The 20,788-nt window shown below is 42.9% G+C and overlaps 1 protein-coding gene across 1 annotated transcript in view; it reads left to right on the top strand.

Annotated features, from left to right (window-relative positions):
- thsd7ba (thrombospondin, type I, domain containing 7Ba) overlaps window positions 1–20,788 on the top strand; it is a 119,335-nt gene that overhangs the window by 57,031 nt on the left and 41,516 nt on the right. Inside the window, exons 6-8 of the mRNA XM_042709366.1 lie at window positions 71–240; window positions 4,861–5,016; window positions 10,709–10,909. Coding sequence (XP_042565300.1) covers window positions 71–240; window positions 4,861–5,016; window positions 10,709–10,909 — 527 coding nt within the window. The remainder of the gene's footprint in view (window positions 1–70; window positions 241–4,860; window positions 5,017–10,708; window positions 10,910–20,788) is intronic.

Here is a 20,788-nt window from a genome sequence, read left to right as displayed (position 1 = left end):
AATTACCCTAGTTTACAATGCGCTTCACCCTCACTACAGACAATGATCCTCTGACTGTGCACTTTACCAGGTATGTTTGGAAAAGCACAGACTGGGGAGACTGCCGAGTCGCCCCCCTCCTGAGCCAGCAGGACCGACGCCTTAACAACATCAGCGCCCTCTGTGGAGGAGGCGTCCAGACCAGGGAGACCTACTGCATCCAGGTCCCAGATGACTCCATCCCACCACACAGGAAGGAGGGTAAGAGCTGATAGTCCAGTAGTTACTCACAGAACAACAGATGATGATTCTGCATGAATGTGGTCTGAAATGATATCTATGGAAAGTGTGGAAATAGCAGTCAGTGTGATGTTTTACAAAGTAGCTGATCAGTATCATTCATGCACAGACACCTAGACAGTTGGCAAGGCAAGGCAAGTTAATTTATATAGCACAATTCACAAACAAATATATATTCATATACGTATATATTCAAAGTGCTCTACAAATGAGCACACAAATAATGGATTTAAAGGTAGCATGCATTAAAGGTTAATAATAACCTTAATTAATAAAGGTAAAGTGCATTAGAAAATAAAAAAGAAATGTTTAAAGAAGCTGAAAGAGCATAATAAATAAATAAAATAATTTAAAAAATAAGTAAATAAAGTGCATTTAAACAGCTAAGAGAACGCATCTGAGAACAGGTGGGTCTTCAGTCTAGATTTGAAATGGGCTACAGTTGGAGTACATTTGATGTCATCAGGAAGTTGGTTTTAGAGCTGAGCAGCATAGCAGCTACATGCTGCTTCACCATGTTCAGTTCTTACAGTAGGTATTACCAACAGTGGTCTAAGAGGTCTAGCTGGTGTGTAGTGCTGAAACATATCTGAGAGGTAATTTGGTCATGTACCATTTAGTGATTTATAAACAAACAGCAGTGCTTTAAAGTCAATTCTGGAAGCCAGTGTGAGGACTTAAGTATTGGAGTAATGTGGTCAGTCCTTTTTGTTTTCCTAAGAAATCTATCAGCCGCATTTTGCACAAGCTGAAGCTGTTTGATGGTCTTTTTTTAGGAAGGCCTGTGAAGTTGTCAACTCTCCTAGAGATAAAAGGCTGAATGAGTTTTTCGAAATCATGTTTTGACAAGGCCTCTAAGTTTAGCAATGATTTGAGGATGGTTCAAAGCTGATTTAGTTATTGCTTTGACATGGCTGGTAAAAACAGAGATCTCAGTCAATTAAGACACCAAGGGCCTCATTTACTAACAGGATTGCGCCCATTTCAGGCGTAAAATAGCGGGTAAAGACATAAAACCGTATTTCCAAAAGAGGCGCACCTGAGTAAAAGCGCAGATTACCGCTGCTGGGAGGGTATAAGGGAAAGTGGGTGTTCGTCGCAAAGAGATGGGAGGAGAAGCGTAAAGTGCGCCTAATTATGTATTAGTAAAGAAACAAGAGGTGTTTTAGCATGACATATCAGCTGCTAAATGAAAACTATGTGCCTGCGAGAAATTAAAAAAATACGACATTTTTTTTAATTAATATAGGCATATACAAACTGTCCCACCAGCTAGCTGTTCGGCCACGTCTTACCCAGAATCGCCGCTCATTGTATGGTTTAAATCGTATTTTCACCCATAGTTCAAGCACACCGAGTACAGTGCACACCTTCTGCGTAGGAGTAACGCGTATCTATTCAGGAAAAGTACTTGTACTCGAAGTACACTAACTAAACTACCGGTAAGTAAATTGTAGAGACAGAGCAGCATATTTATTTCACCTTCCATGTTTATTTTGACGTTATAGCCTCTTGAGGGCAAGCTACCCCCAGTGCCATGGCAACCAAACGTCTGAAAACTTTAGTTTCCCCTGTCCACGCTACAACTCCAATTTTCAAATGTATCTGCCTAGGGCAGCGTTTTTGAAAAGCATGGTTTTCAGTCTTGGAATACGCTGTTTTAAAGTAAGGGGTGTTGTGTATTCCTACAAGATTATTTAATGGGATTCTATGGAGCAGTAAACCTGGCTATTAAGTATCCTAGCTATCTCTAGCTTAGGGAACCATCTTAACAGTTTGCAGTTGCCTGTGTGTGATTAACTCATGTTAATATGTGTGAATCTGAACTTAAACTCGTTATATGAAGCTGCACAGGCACCCTGGGGGGTAACCATAGCAACCCAGAAACTCAATGTTCGCTGAAAAGATTAATTTCCCCAAATCAGCTCACCAATAAAAGACAGTCTTGAATTCAAAGTGATCACAACTTTTAGTGTGGACGGAAGGGCTAAACGGAGAAATATTTATGAGTGTCTATATTTACCCAGGTTAGTTTGCTGTAACCTCGTGAACCAAAAGCTCTAATTCTAATTTTAACTTATCATCCATGGTGGCAGGAACACGCAGGCTCTTTCTTCCCTATTTTAGCGGAGCGCTAAATAACACTAATGGGCGGGGTTAGGCGCTGATTACGACAAGGTTCTAAATACCACGGAAAAATACTATGCGGTATATGCGGTTTGGCAAAATCGCAGATTAAGCTGCGGTCGCAATGTTAGTAAATGAGGCCCCAAATGTTTTAACAGTGTCCTTCACTTCCCCCTTTTGTGTCAAGATGATTAGCAATCCTAAATCTAATTTTTTCATTTTCCCCTAAACAAGATTATTTCAGTTTTGTCTTCATTCAGCTGAAGGACATTTTGAGACATCCATCTTTTAATCTGATCAATGCATTGACAAAGATTCAAGGGGACCATAGTCATTAGGTGAGAGGGCTGAGTAAATGTGGGTGTCATCAGCATAGCTATGATAAGAACTCGTATTGTTTTTAATGACTTGTCTAAGCGGGATCATATGAAGGTTATATAATAAAGGCCCCCAGATGGCACAGGTCAAGGATGTTGGTCTGGGGGTACTGTTTCTAATGGCAACAAAGAAGCTCCTGTCTTGTATGATCTGAGCCACTTGATAACTGTACCTGAAAATCCAACCTAATGATCCAGTCTGTGAAGTAAGATTTTATGATCAACAGTATCAAAGGCTGCACTGAGGTCTAACACCAAGACCGATGTTTTACTTAGAGCTGTTTCAGTGCTGTTATTGGCAAGTTATTTATTTTGAGTGGGGGCTTTATAACAGCTTTTTTTCAGGGACTTGTGGGAATGTGCCAGACAGCAATGATACATTTACACTTTGAAACACGTCTGCCGCTAAGTGGCGGAAAACAGATTTGAAAATGTTGGTAGGTAAAGTATGTAAGCAGTATTTGGAAGAGCTGAGATTCTGTGCTGTTTTTTCTTAAGAGTTTCATTGTCTATCAAAGCCAATTCTGACATCAGGTTGAGTTCCCCTCTCTTTGTTCCTGGCAATTCCCAAATGTTGAGTTGTTAGTAGGCCTAATTGGGAGGATATGTTCTGTCTGATTTTAAGAGACTCTGTGAAATCTCATTGCACTTTTTAACAGAGAGAATTCCTGGTGCCAACTGTGGGGAAAGATGAGAAAGAAGCTCTCTGTCAAGTTCAAGTGGGTGTGGCTCCACGTGTCAGAGCTGATGTGACCTTATCGGAACATAAACCATTTCGTGATGGTGGGGTGTTTCTTTCAGCAAATAATGATGCCAATATCTGGGTGGGTCTGGGTGGGTCTTAACGTAAGTCACAGCAATGAACAGAGAGAAATGGTCATTGAGCTGTGGTCTCCAGAACTGTGTTTTCACCCCCTGACCCCTGGCATTAAATATAAATAATATACAATCTATATTTAATGTATTTATGCTTGCATCAGAGCTAACTGATATATAAAATGTATGTTACTGATGTAAAGAAGGGAAGTCATTCAGTTCAGTAATATTTCTGTCCCTCAGTGCACAACAGTTAGAGCACTTTACAAAGTGACCTTAATGGCGTTGTCATGGTAAATAAACACCATTGTCATCTGTATCATCTTGACACTCTGTGAAATCTCTTTGTCTGTAATACAGCTCGCCCCACTGAGGGCCCACGGTGACGCGCTCTCCCGCCGAAAACTCTTTTGAGATAAGAGAAGCACACTGGGAAATCACTGCCTTCACTTTCCTCAAATGAATAGAGGGGATAGCAGATCAGAGTATTGTTTTGACCAGTGTACAAACAAGCCCAGGTTCCATCATAGCATAGCAATGAAGAAAGCTGTTTTTGTTTTTTTCAATCAATGTTGTTTCGGGATATAGATCAATGGAAATCAGTGGAAGTGTTTGGTTTGGACATGACCCATGCAGCTTAGGCTAATGCAAATGGATTACAGTCAACGCTCGGAGAACTGCCTCCACTTGCTTTTTTAATACGAGGGTTGGAAAAATTGCTTTTCGCCATTGAGCTTTTTTTTTTTTTTTCAAAACTTTTTGCCGTAACACTGAACCGCACAAATTGAGTGAATGGGGGGAAATAAAAATCTAATTGTGCACGTTTTCCTTCCCTCAAATGCCTTTCAGCCATTTCCCTTTTTTATATGCAGATAAAATCCTCCAAATTACCCTTTGTTAGACATGATGCACAATGGACTTTTAATGCATTTTTCTCCTGGCTTACATTTAAATGAAAATCTGTTGCTCAATGATGTGAAACAAGCTCATTTAAATGAAAATATTTCTCTTAATAAAGCCTACCATAGGGGCACAGAGCATCACCCAGGAGTGTGTGTTTCCAATTACTCTGTTGATGATTTGACCTCACCCACTTTCATTGATTGGTTTTGTGCTCACAGTGGCTATTGCTTAAGCATATTGCTGACTGTTATCCTACGAACTGAACTCTCTCTCTCTCTCTCTCTCTCTCTCTCTCTCTCTCTCTATCTCTCTCTCTCTCTCTCTCTCTCGCTCTCTCTCTCTGTCATACACCCTGCAGTGTCGCGACCAGTGAACAGGAAGCTGTGTGCCGGAGACATGCCTGCAGCTGTGCAGCCCTGTTCCATCCCTTGCCCCGAGCAGTGCTCCCCCACTCCCTGGTCATCCTGGGGTGCCTGCGTACATGACAACTGCATGGAGCCACAGGGAAGGAAAGGTACAGTATGGAGAGCGAGAAAGAGTGAGAGAGAAAGAAAGAGTGAGAGAGCGACAGAAAGAGTGAGAGAGCGAGAGAGAGAGAGAAAGAGTGAGAGACTGACAGAGCGAGAGAGAGAGAGAGAGAGAGAGAAAGAAAGTGAAAGAGAGAGAGCGAGAGAAAAAGAGTGAGAGAGAGAGAGAGAGAGAGAGAGAGAGAGAGAGAGAGAGAGAAGTCAGAGAAGACAAAGTCAGCTCCACTGCTTCAGTAGCGGCACTGGCTCTGGTCATGCTGTTAATGGCTTAGCCCTCGTGTTCCCTCCTCGGGGACTGTAAGCGGCACTGAAACCCACACTGTTATTCCCTGGAGGTGGACAGGACATAATGAAGGTTGAGACAGTGGTGCTGTTGTGAGGGGTCAGCCGACCCACCCAGACAATGTAACCACTAATGGGACCTGATTGGCCTGGTGTCATGTCACCCTCTCCAGGGAAGGGACAGCCCCTGTGTAGAGGTGATGACATGGCTAAAAGAGTCAGCCCCGGTAATCAGGGAGTGTACAGTGTGGTGACCTGCTGCAACTTAAGTGACATAAGCTGGTCTGTAATATGTCGGAGCATCTTTCATGTGAACAAGAAGTTTTCTCACAGGTTTGGTCAATGACTTTCGTTCGAAGTGTTTTTGTTGATAATTGGTGAAATTCACCATACACTGACATACTGTTAATACAGTATATTTCCTGAGAGAGAAAAAAAGGTGACTGTCCCAGGTACTGCTACTGCTGAAATGGCAGTGTGTGCGCACCGTTGCATAAAAATGGATATGCTGCAGAACCAGCAGGTAAAGGTGTAGTCAAAGGCACTAAGCGGGCATAGCCAAGTTCATTTGTGAAAGGTTTGGTTAAAGCCGACCCATAGCATCGTCAAGCAATTCGTTTTAAAACTGAATGCGTCAGACGAGATTACAATTGAAGAAGATGTAAGATATCGCCGCAGGTTCTGGACGGTGTTGGCCAGGAGCACTTTCACAAGGGATAAAGCGTAGTGCTTCTTCTGTTGTTCAAAACCATTCAATTTGTTTGAAACATAATTGTAGCTTGTCAATCCTGTTTTAAAATACCACCCCATCCCTAATTGTTATATTCAGGGTATGTCATTTTGAGCCTGAAAAAAAAGAAAGTGGTTTGCTCTCTTAGATTCCATGACAAGGTAACATTATTTTTTGTCAAGATCAATATAGCTCATCTCGCATCTATTCTGTAGAATTTACTTAGCCCCATTTAGAATGTAAAATGTCCGAACGAGCGTAACGTGATACACATTCAATTTGATCATCTAAATGTGTCTAATGGAACACATTTGCACTCTGGCACTTGCTGTGGTGTGACTTGTGGGAGCAGAAGAGGTCATTTTATACGGAAAGTTTTGGATGGAAACTCTGTGTTTTCTTTGTAGGTTACTTGCTCTCCTTTTTCTGATAGCACAGCCTATGTATGGTGTGGTGATGCGAAAGAATGATCTTAAGCTTTTACTGCAACAACACATTAGATGTGTCAAGGAACTATGGCATTCAACGTTAATTAGATTGAAATTCTATCCTTTGTTTGGCTTTTTTTCACTTAGAGTTATTCTGGGAACAAACTGTAGGCTATTTGATGCAGTCAATACATCCTGAACTGCAGCAGAACTGAACAAATGAGTGGAGCTTGTGTAGCTGAGCATTGGGGAGAGTGGACATATAAAGGTATTTATTTGTGTAACACAAGGCCACTGGTGACTGTATGTGTAGGTATACTGACGTTATGGGATATCCCAGAGGCCACTGGTGACTGTGTAGGTATACAGACGTTATGGGATATCCCAGAGGCCTGATGCGTAAAATGTAAGAGCAGCATTGACCAGTAGGCTACATGAATGGGGACTGCGTAAGATATGGGAGGTTGTGATCTCTGTTTATGTTGAGAGATCTTCTGTAGAAAATGCACTGGTGTAGCGCAGCATTTCTTCTTTTGCCTTGATTTGACTACAGTATGTGAATAGATATAACAAGAAATGTCATTATTGTGTATCTGGATGGATGACATTTGTGTGCTTCTGACTAAGCATTTCATTAGAGTCGAAGAAATTATACTACCTCTTCCCAGACACTTGAGTCTTTCAAGCATTTAAAACATTATATTCTTTTTTTAAAAGCCTGCAAGGATATGTGTTACCGTCAAGGATATCCTAGATAAATTAAATTAATTAACTAGCACAGGTTTGCTCCTGCTTCCTTGCTAATACAGAAATATACAGGCATAATGCACCACTCTTCCAATAAAGGGAGCGTGATATTTATCTTGGCAGATAGATGAATCAGAATTTTACAGTGATAGTTCATGATTGGCACATTCAAATGTCCCCTGTCAGAGAAGAATATGTCGCCACGCCTATATCCAAAATCCACACCTCTGCAGAAAGAGTTATTTATTGCTGTAGTTCAAGACAATCCGCCGGGCGGAATATGCCGTATCCACCAGATGCTTTCGCTGTCAAAATAGGGCCTGGAGTGCTGAAGCTATTTGACTGTTGAGTTTAAAAACAGCTCATGTCTGCCAAAATCCCTGACTGTTACTTTAATGTTTGTATCATATACTCCCAGGGGAAATATGGGAAATAAAAAAAAAACTTTGATCATTTTTCCCAAAGACTTTAACTCCCTCTATATGTGGGTATGACGCCCTATCGGAACTGGAGTGCTGTTGGTTTTGCACATGCGAAAGCCTTTTGGTAAATCCTGCTCATGATGTGCTGGTTTTAATATCCGTCCCTGAGGTGTAGCAGCAGAGAGAGAGAGAGAGAGAGAGAGAGAGAGAATGAGAATGAGAGAGAGAGAGAGAGAGAGAGAGAGAGGGCGGTGGGGTGTTGGTGCTCCGTAGCCTGCCCTCTGTGAGCTAATAAACATCAGAGGCGAGCTACAACCCACACACCAGCCAGCTTCGCCAAGGATGCACTGTCAGAAGTGCAGTCTTTTTTTTTGGGGGGGGGGGGGGGGGGGGGGGGTTCATGAATAAAGTTGGTCAGGTTATTATTTCTTTCTTTGTATTGTTATTTTGTTTGTGAGTGCATTGTAAATGGAGCTCTCTGGCAGGCCTGTTGTTGGTGGATGCTCTAGCATTGCGGAGGTGAGGAAGAGAGCACTGTGAGCAGCCCGGGTGGAGTGAATGGACCTCAGAGGAATTGGTAATGATGCTCCAAACTGATCTCAGCATTAATGGAAGGGGAGTGGGGGCTGGGGGGGCGTGGTAATGAAGCACACCTGATAAGGAACCAAGTAGAAGAACCAGAGGCCGTCAATCTCTCTCTCTCTCTCTCTCTCTCTCTCTCTCTCTCTCTCTCTTTCTCTCTCTCTCTCTCTCCTCCCTTGAATAAATCTGATACAGCCGCTGAACCTTTCATTTATTAATATCCGTGGAGATATGAGCCCCACCACATTTCTTCTTCTTCACAGTTTTGGTGTGGGCAGTAAAGGGATCGAGCCGATCGTGTGATTGATCCCAGGTCTCCGGTTCCTGTCTGTGAGGACATTCTAGGGGCCCTCCAAGGGTACTGCTCTGTGGCTGCGAGACCTAGTTTGAAAATGATTGGTTGTTGTAATTTGTTCATTGGGCGCCAAGGGATTAGCCAGTGTCCTCTCGCAGTGAGAGAGCATGCTGCGACTGCAGGGGCGAGCACGGCGGCTGTAAAATTTATGTGAACTAATACATTACTAAAATGAAGACATATGGTAGGGTCACAGAGGACAACTTTGTCAGACAAAAAAGCATAATTTTCAGCTTTATATGGATGTAATTAGAGGTTAAAATGTGGAATAAAAGCCGAGGTAGTTTTACTACACGATTTTAGCACTTTTTGACTTCTGTGTCATAACACAACTGCACTGTTTGTGTAGTCGCACATTTTATACTAGTGGCATGAATAGTAACGCGCTGCACAGCTCTCTGCTATTATGGGCACTGCTGGCAGGATCTCATGAACGGAATGCACTTTAAAGAGATCGAACATGTCACAGATTTCTTTCTCTACGCATTTCTTTGGCTTCACACTTTGCACTATCTTGATTTAGTCATCCCCTACATGTATTTAATATCGATTTAGCATTTGAACCCCAAATCTGCTCACCGTTGCAGTTTAATAATCCAATACTACTCCTCATCCTGCGATGGCAGCGGAGTTGGCATAGGAATGAGACGTTAACCGTTCTTTAAAGATTTAATTACAGGGCGTTAAACCGCAAGCAGTGCTGCACTGGTGGTTCAATGGACATCAGAAGAGGAAATGAATATTACATTGAAATAGGTGAACTTTGTATGACTCCGCTGAAGGAACTTCCTTTCCCCTGTTACACGGGAGGAACTAATTGCAGTGTCTTCGCACCTGTTATCCAGTGACGACATGCTTGTGCATTGGCATTATGACTTGTAGCTTTATCCAGGGCTGCTCTGTCATTTTGGTTTTCGGCAGGATTTATAAGGGGAAACAAGACTAGGAGTAGGAAATGGAGACCTGGTGGGCATTGTGCTCTACACTTGCGATTCCAAAGCCTTGCGGTGCGAGACATTGATTTATTACAAAGTTTTATGCCTTTTGTGTTTCCACAGTTCTGAGACCTCAGGCTATGGTGCTATTTTTTCCCCAAGGGTACAGATCTCTGTAGTCATTGTCAGGCCTTAGAAGTCCACAAAAACAATGGCACTTAATGCAAACAGTGTGCATGTGTGTTGTTAAGAGTGGGGTTGATCAAATTATTTCACATTAAAGTTTATTGGTGAGGTAGTGGTGAGTTAGAAATTATTCCCATCTTTGTTTCATTTTCCCTACGGCTGACCCTGAAACTGGATACTCTCTGGAGAGATGTAATGATTTGGTAAATGTGAACAATATTTACCGTGGCTTGAAATGTATTTAATAATGAATGTAATTATTTATAATTCAATATCACTTCTCGTTAACACAATGTGATCCAGTTTTTGCTGTGTAATCTGTTCTGGAGTGCAGCTTTTGAGCGTCGGCCAAAAATATGAAAAATGAAGCATCAATGGAACTAATGGTCTTTTTAAAGGATTGAAAAATTGATCAAACACGGCTTAAACTCTGGTGGATAGGCATTACCTCAGAAACCCAGAAGTTTAATTAAAGCCCACAATCCAGCCAATACTCCCACACCTTACGCTCACATTCCACCTCCGCTATCTGATAAGGCATTGCATCAGAGTTTTGACTCCTAATGATAAATTGCCAACAAATCAATGATGATGTACTGTAGCAGAACATAAACAAGTTAGCTTTCAGCAGCCGAGGAGAGAGAGAGAGAGGGGGGGGGGGGGGGGAGAGAAGAAGAATCGCTTACTAGGAGGGGAGAGGTTTGTGGGGCAGCAGGGAGAGAAACAGCCGGGTCTTATCTGCTCTTCCAGCCTACTGCCCACACCCTCACCCACCGGAGGGATTTCTGAGAAGGTTATGATGAAGTAGAGTTGGCAGGAGGTCACCTGTATCTCACAACAGTGCTAATCCGTCCCCTGTGTGTTTGTGTGTGTGTGCCCCTCCCTCTATTTCTCTTTTCCTCTAACCCTTCTCCTCACTCCTGCTCTCTCCTTTCTCCCATTTTCTCCTTCTCTCTCACTCCCTCCTCTCCCTTTTCTCACACTCTCCCTCTTTCACTCACTCGGCCCCCAGGCTTCCGGCAGCGCTGGAGGCAGGTGCTCGTGGAAGCAGCCGGCGTATCAGACAGCTGCCCACACCTCCTGGAGTCTATGCCCTGCGAGGACCCTGTGTGCTTCCAGTGGCACGTGGCCTCTGAGGGCGCCTGCGCCACCACCCAGGGAGCCTGTGGCCCGGGCACTGCCAACCAGACCATCGTCTGCGTCAGCACCAAGGGTACGGCAGCCTCGTTAATTAATTTATTTATTTCTTAAACCAGCACGGCAGCGTGACGCCAAGGGGCTGGTTGGAGTCTCCAGACTGCCAGGCGAAGACACAGTGTGCCCTTTATGCTGTAGTTATCGTGTATTTGTTCAGAGTCAATCCATAATTCATGAGAAAACTGGCAGGTAAATAAGGAGCGCTGTGTCATGGACGTGATTATTAGACAGCACAGGGGCTTGCATACAAGCCTTATCCTAATTGCCCATACCTCCATCCCTATACACATAATTGTAATGTTTCTCTTTTTTTTTGTTCCTTTGCATTATTATTCTGTCACAATAGATTATGTGTACGTCTGCAACACATCCAGACACATTACCTAATGATGTACCTGATGAGAATTGAGAGCCTGAGAAATATAAGACTGGAAAATAGCTCCTAATAATGCTGGACAGTGTGTTATGACACGCAGTTCTAGCCGTGAAACCTCACAATAATCATGTTGAAACACAAATAGAAGGCATATGGCAACCCCTCACCACAGTAAATTCCTCATACATACTAGATGTTGCCTTCACTGTGATGCCCTGGAATACATCCATTTTGTTTGTTGTTAACTCTGAAGGTGGGTCTGGCTCATGTTACTTGTTAAAACTGAACAGACTAATAGAGTGTAGGCTAGGAGTAGGATCCAGGCCATGTTTGATATTTTCTCTGGAGTGTTTTGGCCTCACTGTCACAGCAGCAGGATAATTACAGCAGGATTCAATTAAATGTGATAAGAACATATGAAGTTTAATTAAGGTGATATTTATAGATAAAACACTTTTGTGCCGTAAAGGCCTAGGTAATGACAGTTATTAGTATCAACATTACCCTCCTAATTTGGGTAATTATAGAGATCACACACTCAATTAATTCAAGTTTCTGATACATAATTATTTAACCCTGTGTTCGTTTTTGGTTCTGTCTAAGGGATTTGGATCAGATGAAATTCATCTCTTTTGTATTCTCGTATAGTGGTCTGTTCTCTGAACTAAGACTGTTGTGGACAGTACGCTCCGTTTGATCCAAATTAAACATCATTTCCATTACTAAATAGTCTATGTAACCACAGGGCTTTTAAATGCATCTGGCAGACAGCTGAATGGACGGAATCGTGAACAGATCTGTTTTTGTATGAATGATTTCAATTTATGTCCGCTAATGTCTTATCACTTGCACTTGTCTATTCAATAATTCACTCGCATTATCAGAGTGATGAAACCTCTCCATGCTGCAACACCCCTGCATAGCTTGCATCAGTTTGTAAACTGAGGTACTTCTGGGTCACCACAGCCTGAACAGGACAACATCTCACGGACGTCATCATGTGTATAGAGTTGGTCATGGTCAATAATAGCAGCCATTACAATAGAAATATTGCATACATTGTGCAACTATGGAACAGAGTGAGAGAATTCATTGCGTTTATAGATAGCGATAAGATGATTAGACAACATCCCCTCATTGCCGCAGCGGTAACTGGGCAACCGTGAAGTCATGTGAAGAATGTAGCAACCCTTGCGTGTTGCCGCCACAAGTGGCCTGGTTTGCTCTCGTCGTCCTGAATGGATGACACCGGACCGGTGACAGGGCAGGGATTTACTAGCGAGCAGGTAATTGGCAGTTGTAAAATCAAGGGTTGAGGGGAATGAAATCCTGGAGGAGGAAAAAAAAAAGATCAAATGTTGCACAAAGTGGCTGTTTTTTAAGAGAGCCCGGGTGAGAGATAAAAGTGAATGATGGGGCGCTGACCCTGCTCAGGTTTACCACCACAGTCACAGATATCCTCCAATTTACTCTCGGCACTCGCGCACGGCCCCACATTCAAGCTCTGCTGCATAATGTGACATTGGCATACGGCTCATGAGCAGCAGGCAGGGCTATCTTTCTTGAGGGCCACCCGTTCACTGCCTGTTAAAACTCATTGTCACTTCAGTAAAGACCTTTTCTTTATATTAATTCACTTCCAGACAGCTGTGGCCAGAGACAGGCGAACACCAATGTTTGTATCTGTAGGCAGTGCCTCCATCTTCGCAAAGTTCTGAAAGTGTATTTTTAACGTAGTTTGATTGACCGATTGACTCACATTGCGGCTGTTGTGTGAGACATTGTACACTCTACTGTTCGGATATTCTGTTGGTTCTAATAATATGTGTATCCCAAGAAAGCACTAAAAATCATATCTTTCGATACGAAATTACGCTTAAAGCAGGTATCTAGTAATGCATTATAAGTGTATTAGATTAATTATAAGTTCATAACTGAACACATGACAATTAATAATTTGGAAGTAGCAATGTTAAACTACATTTACCTGTTCATAACATCCCACAGATGATAATCAAGACTGTATTGACTAGATATACCATAATGTTCGTTGCTGCCTTATACTTAAAGCCATATTCTTCAGTGTTGTATAGGATTATGAAGTGATTATTAACTTCATAAACTTTTAAGAATTCACATCAGTGGGGGAGTTACTTTTGAAGGGAGAGTGGTTTTTGCACACAGACACTTCCCCATTCTGCATGCACTAGCAATAAACGAGAGACCTCACAAAAGTAATCCTGTAAATTAAGATTTGAAATAAGTATAGATTTTAGAAAATGTTATCCTGGTCACTATTCTGATCAACAGAAAATGTTGCTGCAGTATGCATCTCTGAGGCTGCAGTAGGGAGGTCTCTGCCTCTCCCAGATGACTCCAGGTGCGAGAGCTGCCTCGTTGCTTTCGCTCCACACGATGCAGCTCACTCTTAATATGCAAATGAGGAGTGGCAGGTTCCATTTCACAACTTTTCCGAAATATCCACATCCCTCCAACAGGATTTCAATGATCCGAGGAGCAATTTCAGAGACGTAATTTGTTCATTATTTTGACTCCATCCTGAGCACACAACATGCTTCCTGTTTTCATTTACTTTGGTGACAGGGGCTCCTTTTCATTGAAGAAGGCTTTCTCAAGAAAAAAAAGGAGGGGAAAAAAAGAGAGAGAAATTTTCAACAGGAGAAAACCGATTCTTTCTCTTCCTTGCCTGTTTGAATTTTAGTTTTTGCACTACAGCCAAGTTGTGACTATTTTGAAAGATAATTCAATTAATAAGCTGATGGAGGCTAATACTTTGTTAAGCTTGTGTGCCTGTGAAAGTTCAGTCTATTAGATGTAAACTAGATGTTTCCAAGGGAGCTGTTTAATACCACGCTGCTGAGATGTTCTTTAGGTGCCGAGGCGTGTGATGACTGGCACATATGAATCTATTTTTTGCATGTCTGAAAAAAGCCTTTTGTGCAAAACACTGGGCTTGGTAATGTGACTTCGGTACATCAAGAACCCATTTTATCTCTGATGTGGATGCTGCATTCTTTAGAATGCCTCAGCAGCCTCACATCTTGGCTGACCTGGGGCTAATTCTGTAATAGCTGGAGCTTTGGGAGTTATCAACCCCAGAATCTCTCTGTAATTATAGCTAATGTCAAACCCAGGACCTCTGGCATTGATAGATAGAGGATTGAATCACCAAGCAGTGGATATGTGGCTGGAAAATCAATTTTTACATGTGAAAAAATTTAACAGAATCGCCATCGCTTTATTTATTTATTTCTCTGCTTATTTTCTGAGCCCGACTTGTCACTGATAAAACCTTTCATCATCTGACTGGTATTTTCTCATTTGTGGGGAGTGATGCTCTCCCAAGGTTACATAGCAGATAAAGCGCACTCCGCCATTGTGTGGGCCACCCACAGCCGGCTCTGTTCTACAGAACACCGGGAACCCAAGTGGTGCTGTTGTATCTACCCTGTCTCTCAGACTTTAAATCATGTCTGCCATTAAAATGCTAATACCTTTGGCAAAGTTTGAGAGAGATGACAGGATGACGGTTTGATCAATGAGAGCTGTAATCCATTCATCAGATTAGGGCGCCATCCCTGTCTAATGACTTCTTACGACTGTTCTGCGGGTCCTCCTCAAATGCTGTCACTGGTCTCATCTCGTGTCACACCGGGTTCGGCACAATGAGCGGCTTATGGCAGCGTGATCAAAAGTTTTTTCTACGCTGTTTCAATTAGGATGGTGTGTGTTTCAAGTGCACAAACCCTTTGTCGTTTTAGTGGTTTCGGGTCTCTGTGTGTTGAAGTCGCCCCCATGAAGTCGCCCCCTTTTTTTTTTCTGCCGGGCTCATCACATTTCCAAACATCATTTCACTGATCACTCGGCTCGGGAGGGGGGCAGTGCTTGTGAGAGCTACTTTTTCCTCCGCATGGGCTCTCAGCTGTCACTTAGTAAGTGATGTGTCAGGGAAACACTCAGCGGAGGTAAATTATGAGTGTTGTGTGGCGGAGGACATGATTGAGTGCATAGATGCAATTTCACTGCGGGCGCCCCGAAAAGCTCGCTGCATCGCATCGATAGCGTCGGTGGATGCTACGCTGCTCTCTACCTGTTAGGCTGTAATTCGAGCCCATCCTGAAAAATGGGCAGGCGATCAAGCTTTTGCAGGAGGATGACTGGGAAAGCGGCAGGGCGAAGAAAAAAATAGAGAGCGATGGATTCAGCTCTTGAAAATTTCTCTCACCCCGGAAAAAGGTTACATCCTTGTATGATAATACTGGGGGAAAGTTTGAATGCTGGAATGAAAGAGAAGACACTCCTGCCAGAAATAGAATGTGCGGTATAGTATTTGAAGGAGAGACCCAGCGACAGATCCATGTGTATTAATAATGCAGGAGACCCTGGGGCAGCCATCCATTTACAGGGATCCCCCCCGCACACACACACACACACACACATAGACACACACACACACACACAAGCTCAGGGGTGGTTTCCTGCTTTTAGAGCCAGCCACATCCTCTGCAGTACACTCTCTCCCTGTAAGGGGAATCGCTGCAGCTTTGTTTCCGCTACCTTAACTTTTTCATGATTAATTGTTCCCACAAGGTGCTCGTTCAGTCTCTTTGTGCAGGTAATTCACTGTACCATTTGTCATTGCACATTAAAAAGCATTCAGTGGTACAATGGTGGTTTGTGAAGTTTCAACCCAGAAAGCATTACTCTCCAGATAATGCATGACAATGACTAGGCCCACACTATATTGTAGTCACGATGGCTGTTTTGTTGTCTACATAAAGAACTGTACAACCGAGCCAACCAGCAGAGGAATGAGAAATTGTAAGAGTGCAACAATGCGTTGACACACAAGTTTTTTTTCCACAAAAGAACTCCCCAGGCTGGTTGAGATGGAATAATTAGGTTTAATGCTTCATTAGGTGCCTGGGAGAGCCTGTCAAGATACTATACAGATATAATGTGGATTAATCCAGAATTTCTCCCCACACTCCCCCCCCAAGGCTTGGCAGTACATGGCGGTGGCATGTGGAGCAGAGAGAATGCATGAGATAAAACCATGTGCTCGATGCAGATGGCTCCTCTGCACGAATGTCTTCATTATCTTAGGATGTGGTTGTCAGCCTCCTGCCTCAGCTTCCACGTTTCTGCCGCCCGCCTCTCCGCCTCTCCTCAGGCCAGCAACGACAGCTCCGAAGGAAACAGCGGATCCGCTTTCCATGTTCTGCCCACTTCTGATTCGCCCGATGTTTATTCTCGCAGGGCTGTGGTCCTTGTTTGTTGTTGTTGTCTGTGCACCGGACAGAGTTGTTATGCTGCTGAACCACCCGGTCAGTGCTTTAAATAGAGATGAGGTTTGCTGGAGCTCCGCGACTATCTGTTTTCCCACTGACTGTGTGATCTATCAAAGTGTCCGTTATCAGTGTGTCTAATCAATGGCGGTGACAGTAATCTGGTAGATGACCTTTCTGCAAGCGTGGCAGGATTGTCGATAGCCGAGCCGGGGTGGGATAATTCGGATCAATCCGCAAAATCATCCCGCTGTGACAGTCCAGTGAATTATCATTGCAATGGTCATCTAAATCTTGTGGTTTGACAGGCACAGGCAGATTAACACATACATGTCTCATGTATGCCAAGAGTGTTTTAAACTCATTGGAATGGTTCGGTGGGAGCCGGAACTTTTTTCCCACATGCCCCCCCCCCCCCCCCAATCAGATCCGGTTTGTGTATTCAGCGAGAGAAGCCACAACGCCAATGATGTCTTCCAGAGCTACTTTTTATTCGCATTATCTAAAGGTCAACCTTTTGACTCCCTGAAGATGACATTTAATTTTCTGCTCACCTCTGGGTGGGATCTCCATTTGACATTTCTGTTGCCCAGGTGCCATGGCTTTCAGCTTAACATTTACCTACACATACAGTATAGCCCATACAGTAATGTGTTGATGTTGTGGGCAGAAATGACATTGACTAACAAGAGCTAACTCGCCACTAGAGCTGCAACGATTAGTCGACGAAATCGACGACGTCGATTGTGAAAAATTGTCGACGATGATTTTTATTGTCGACACGTCATAAAATATATATTTAATTTTTTTTTTTTTTTTTTGGCAGACGCTAGCAGAGCTACCGGTAATTTTCATTCGGCATTGCATTGCACTATAGGAAGTGCGAAATAGTGCCTCTTTAATAATAATTGACCATCATTGAGAAAAATGGAACAGAATCTGCAAATAGCCTAGCATACAAATCATGCACCGTTTTCTTTGCCCTCTGTTCTCGTACCTTCATGTGCTGCATATCAGAAATGGCCGACTGAAAAGCGAATTATTCTGAGACGGCTCATGTTACCATGGAAACAATAAACAAAGCTAGCTTTAGTAGCTGCTGCATATGAGATATGGCTAACAGAAAAGTTGTCATTTTTCTCAATGATGGTCAATTATTAGTAGTTAAAGAAGCACTATTCCAGTATTTCAAAGAGAATAAGCTGTGGGAGCACAAGAACAGTGAGTGTCTAGCAGCAATTATCATAGACATATATCAGTGTTTCCCCTACCGTTATATTAGGGGGGCGCCCCGCCCCCCCAACGGCACCCCCCGCCCCTCCTGGAAGGTCAAGTTAATTGTGTTCAATTTTATTTTCTATAAAGCGCCAGATCACAACGGAAGTCATTTAAGATTACCTTTCCTATAGAACAGGTCTATAGCTTGTTATTTTATTAAACAAAATAAATAGCCTTATGTTATTTATCTTATTTCCACGACGGCATGTAATTTCTTTCTCTACATGGTCGCGCGATTACAATTCTCTTCTCTCTGTATCGCGCATGGCGGAGTTCCGCTGCGATGCGCACAAACACACACACAGACACGTGTGCGCACACACAGGTGAGCACGCTCCCACCAGCGGACAGAATTGGGCTTAAGAATCAGTGCACAGCTACGGACACTTAAGCTTTAAAAAACACATTTCCAGGCGTTCATGAATCCAGCGATCTTTTCCTAGGTAGGGTCGAGAATGAGGCCTAATGAGAATGGCTACAACAGGGGTGGAAACAGAACGTACGCCCATGTCCGCACCGAAAATTCAGAAATAGAGCTGGCTTCCATTTTTTATCATTTTCATCGTTGTGGATAAGTAAAGCCTATTCTGCTACATTTTTGTAGTCCTGGTAATCTTTTGTTTGGCATATTGGTGAGGTTATTAAAAGGACCATTTCTCAATCGTTTTGTTCTTGATGAATTAATGTTTGTTTATTAATCAGTTATTAAAGTCATTAAAAGAAACACATGAACACCATGATTCCTTTAAGCGTTTGTGTCGGTGGCCGCACCGTGCCGCGCACCGTGCCCCCCCCCCCCCCCCCCCCCCCCCCTCAAAGCTGTAAACCTAGGGGAAACACTGTATATGATATATCTATAACTTATAGTAAGGTTTAAGCTTACATGTTGGAAAACAGAACGTCTCATGGAGGATGCTTGCTAACGCTATTTCAGTTATGTTAAGTGTAATGTAGTAAATCAGTGAATTATCAGAGTAGCCTGTATTTTCGTTTGTTCTGAATAGTTAACCTCCTCCACTTAGCATTCTTCAAACAAAAGATTGTGGGGAAAAAATATATTACATAAGTTGAATTTGAATGTCACTTGCAGCCCAGTTATTCTTGCGTTATTTTGCACTTGCAGAGGCTTGATTGCTAATTTGAGTTACTTTTAAAACTTTAATTGCACTTTCTCTTTACTTTTAAAAGCATATTTGCACTTTAATTTGTATTACTATTTGATTCATGTATTATGATGATTACATTTGTTACTCAAATACATTTGAAATTCAAATTCCAACATTTTGAGTCGTTATTTTATTTGCTATGGGAAATAATCATTAGATTAGTCGATTAATCGAAAAAATAGTCGATAGATTAATCGATTACCAAAATAATCGTTAGTTGCAGCCCTACTCGCCACACTGTACATTTTACACTTAGTTGCTAGTAATGCTCTGGCGTTTTTTAAGGTTGTGTTTTTATTTCAGAGCTGATCTGTTTGGCAGCCTTTGAGCACACACTTTATATTTTTCCTAAATAACCAAGAATGTACGTAAGATTGATGTCAAGATGATTGCCTGTGTATGTTGCTGTATTTTGCGCAGTATGTACAGTGATTCAGTTGCCAGTCAGACCGACAAGTACAATCATCCAGTCCAATTTACGTCCACACCTTTGCCTAACTAAGTGGGTGTAACTGCTGTAATTGTCCATTTCTACAGTATATGTTTTATGGAAAAGAAGGGATCGAGCTCCATTACTGCACTGCGTGTGTTCAAGAAAAAGTAGAAGAGCTGTAACTGTCGAGATGGTCCCTCAGCGTGGGCTGTGTGGGTTAATTGAGGTAATCTACATGCACATTTTTATCTGTGGTTCTCCGGGGCAAAACATACAGTACATTTCAAATTTGTACAGTTTTGTCTGTTGCACAGAGCTGCGGGAGATATGGATTGATTCGGGAAAGTGAGGCGACATAAGTCATTTGCAGCCAAAAGTATGACCCCTAGCTTTGAAGCATTTATCTGCATGTGAAGGTTGCAGTAGAAACTTTTCCCAGACCGTCTCTCTGAAGTGGGTGAGTTCAGAGCCTCAGGTGTAATTATATAAATGTGTGCATCGCACTGCCTGAGTACTGTGGAATATATTTAACTGCTGATAGTTGGGTTTTTTGTAAAGGGCAACTTGTTCTGGAATAGTTAGGAATTAGTTTGAATCCTTTGAGTAAGTGATTTGGATGCTTTAAATGTAGAGTACTCTGTTCCCAAGGAAGCGGAAGCTTTTAGCAAGCATTCTCCTCGGAACTGGCCACATACTTAGAAAACACATTAAGGAGGAGGGCTTGCCCAGTCAGCTGTTAGCATTATTTACTGTTGCTATGGTGATTGAGCTTTTGATCACATCATTTTGTAGGAGATCTTAATGTTCAAAAATGATGGGACACGTGACCAGCCAATCAGAAACAAGTTTCTTCTTCGACTGTTGAATAAATCCTTTTTGACTTGCAGAGGTTGTGAGAGGACGAAAGTGAAAGCAGGGGAAGCCGTCAGTGGTGTGCGCACGTTGTTAACTTGCGCTTGGAGGCTCTCCGTTCTCCAAGGGAGTTGCAGTTATCTTCCAACCCAAGGAAGTGCAGAGAGAGAGCGCCACGTGGTCGCCCAGGGCACCTTCCCCTCCGCCGCTCCGCTCCTCCACACCAAGTGCATTCCCCTTCGCTGTCCTGGCTTTGATGACTCCAGAGGCAACGGCGTTAGACTCTGGGGGTGGAGGATCGCTGCTCCCCGATGGGAATTCCGTACGCTGGTGCTCTGCTTGATGAGGCACAGCACCTGCTCTCATCCCTTACTTCCTGGCATGAGACACCTCTCAGTGGCGAGAGAGAGAGAGAGAGAGAGAGAGAGAGAGAAAGAAAGAGTGAATAAAAAGATAACAAAATCTGCCCTGGGGATGGTAT

The sequence above is a fragment of the Clupea harengus genome, chromosome 2 (genome assembly GCF_900700415.2).
Source record: "Clupea harengus chromosome 2, Ch_v2.0.2, whole genome shotgun sequence".
NCBI lineage: Eukaryota > Metazoa > Chordata > Actinopteri > Clupeiformes > Clupeidae > Clupea > Clupea harengus.
Note: the sequence above shows the minus strand (reverse complement) of the source record. Positions and strands in the feature narration are given on the sequence as shown.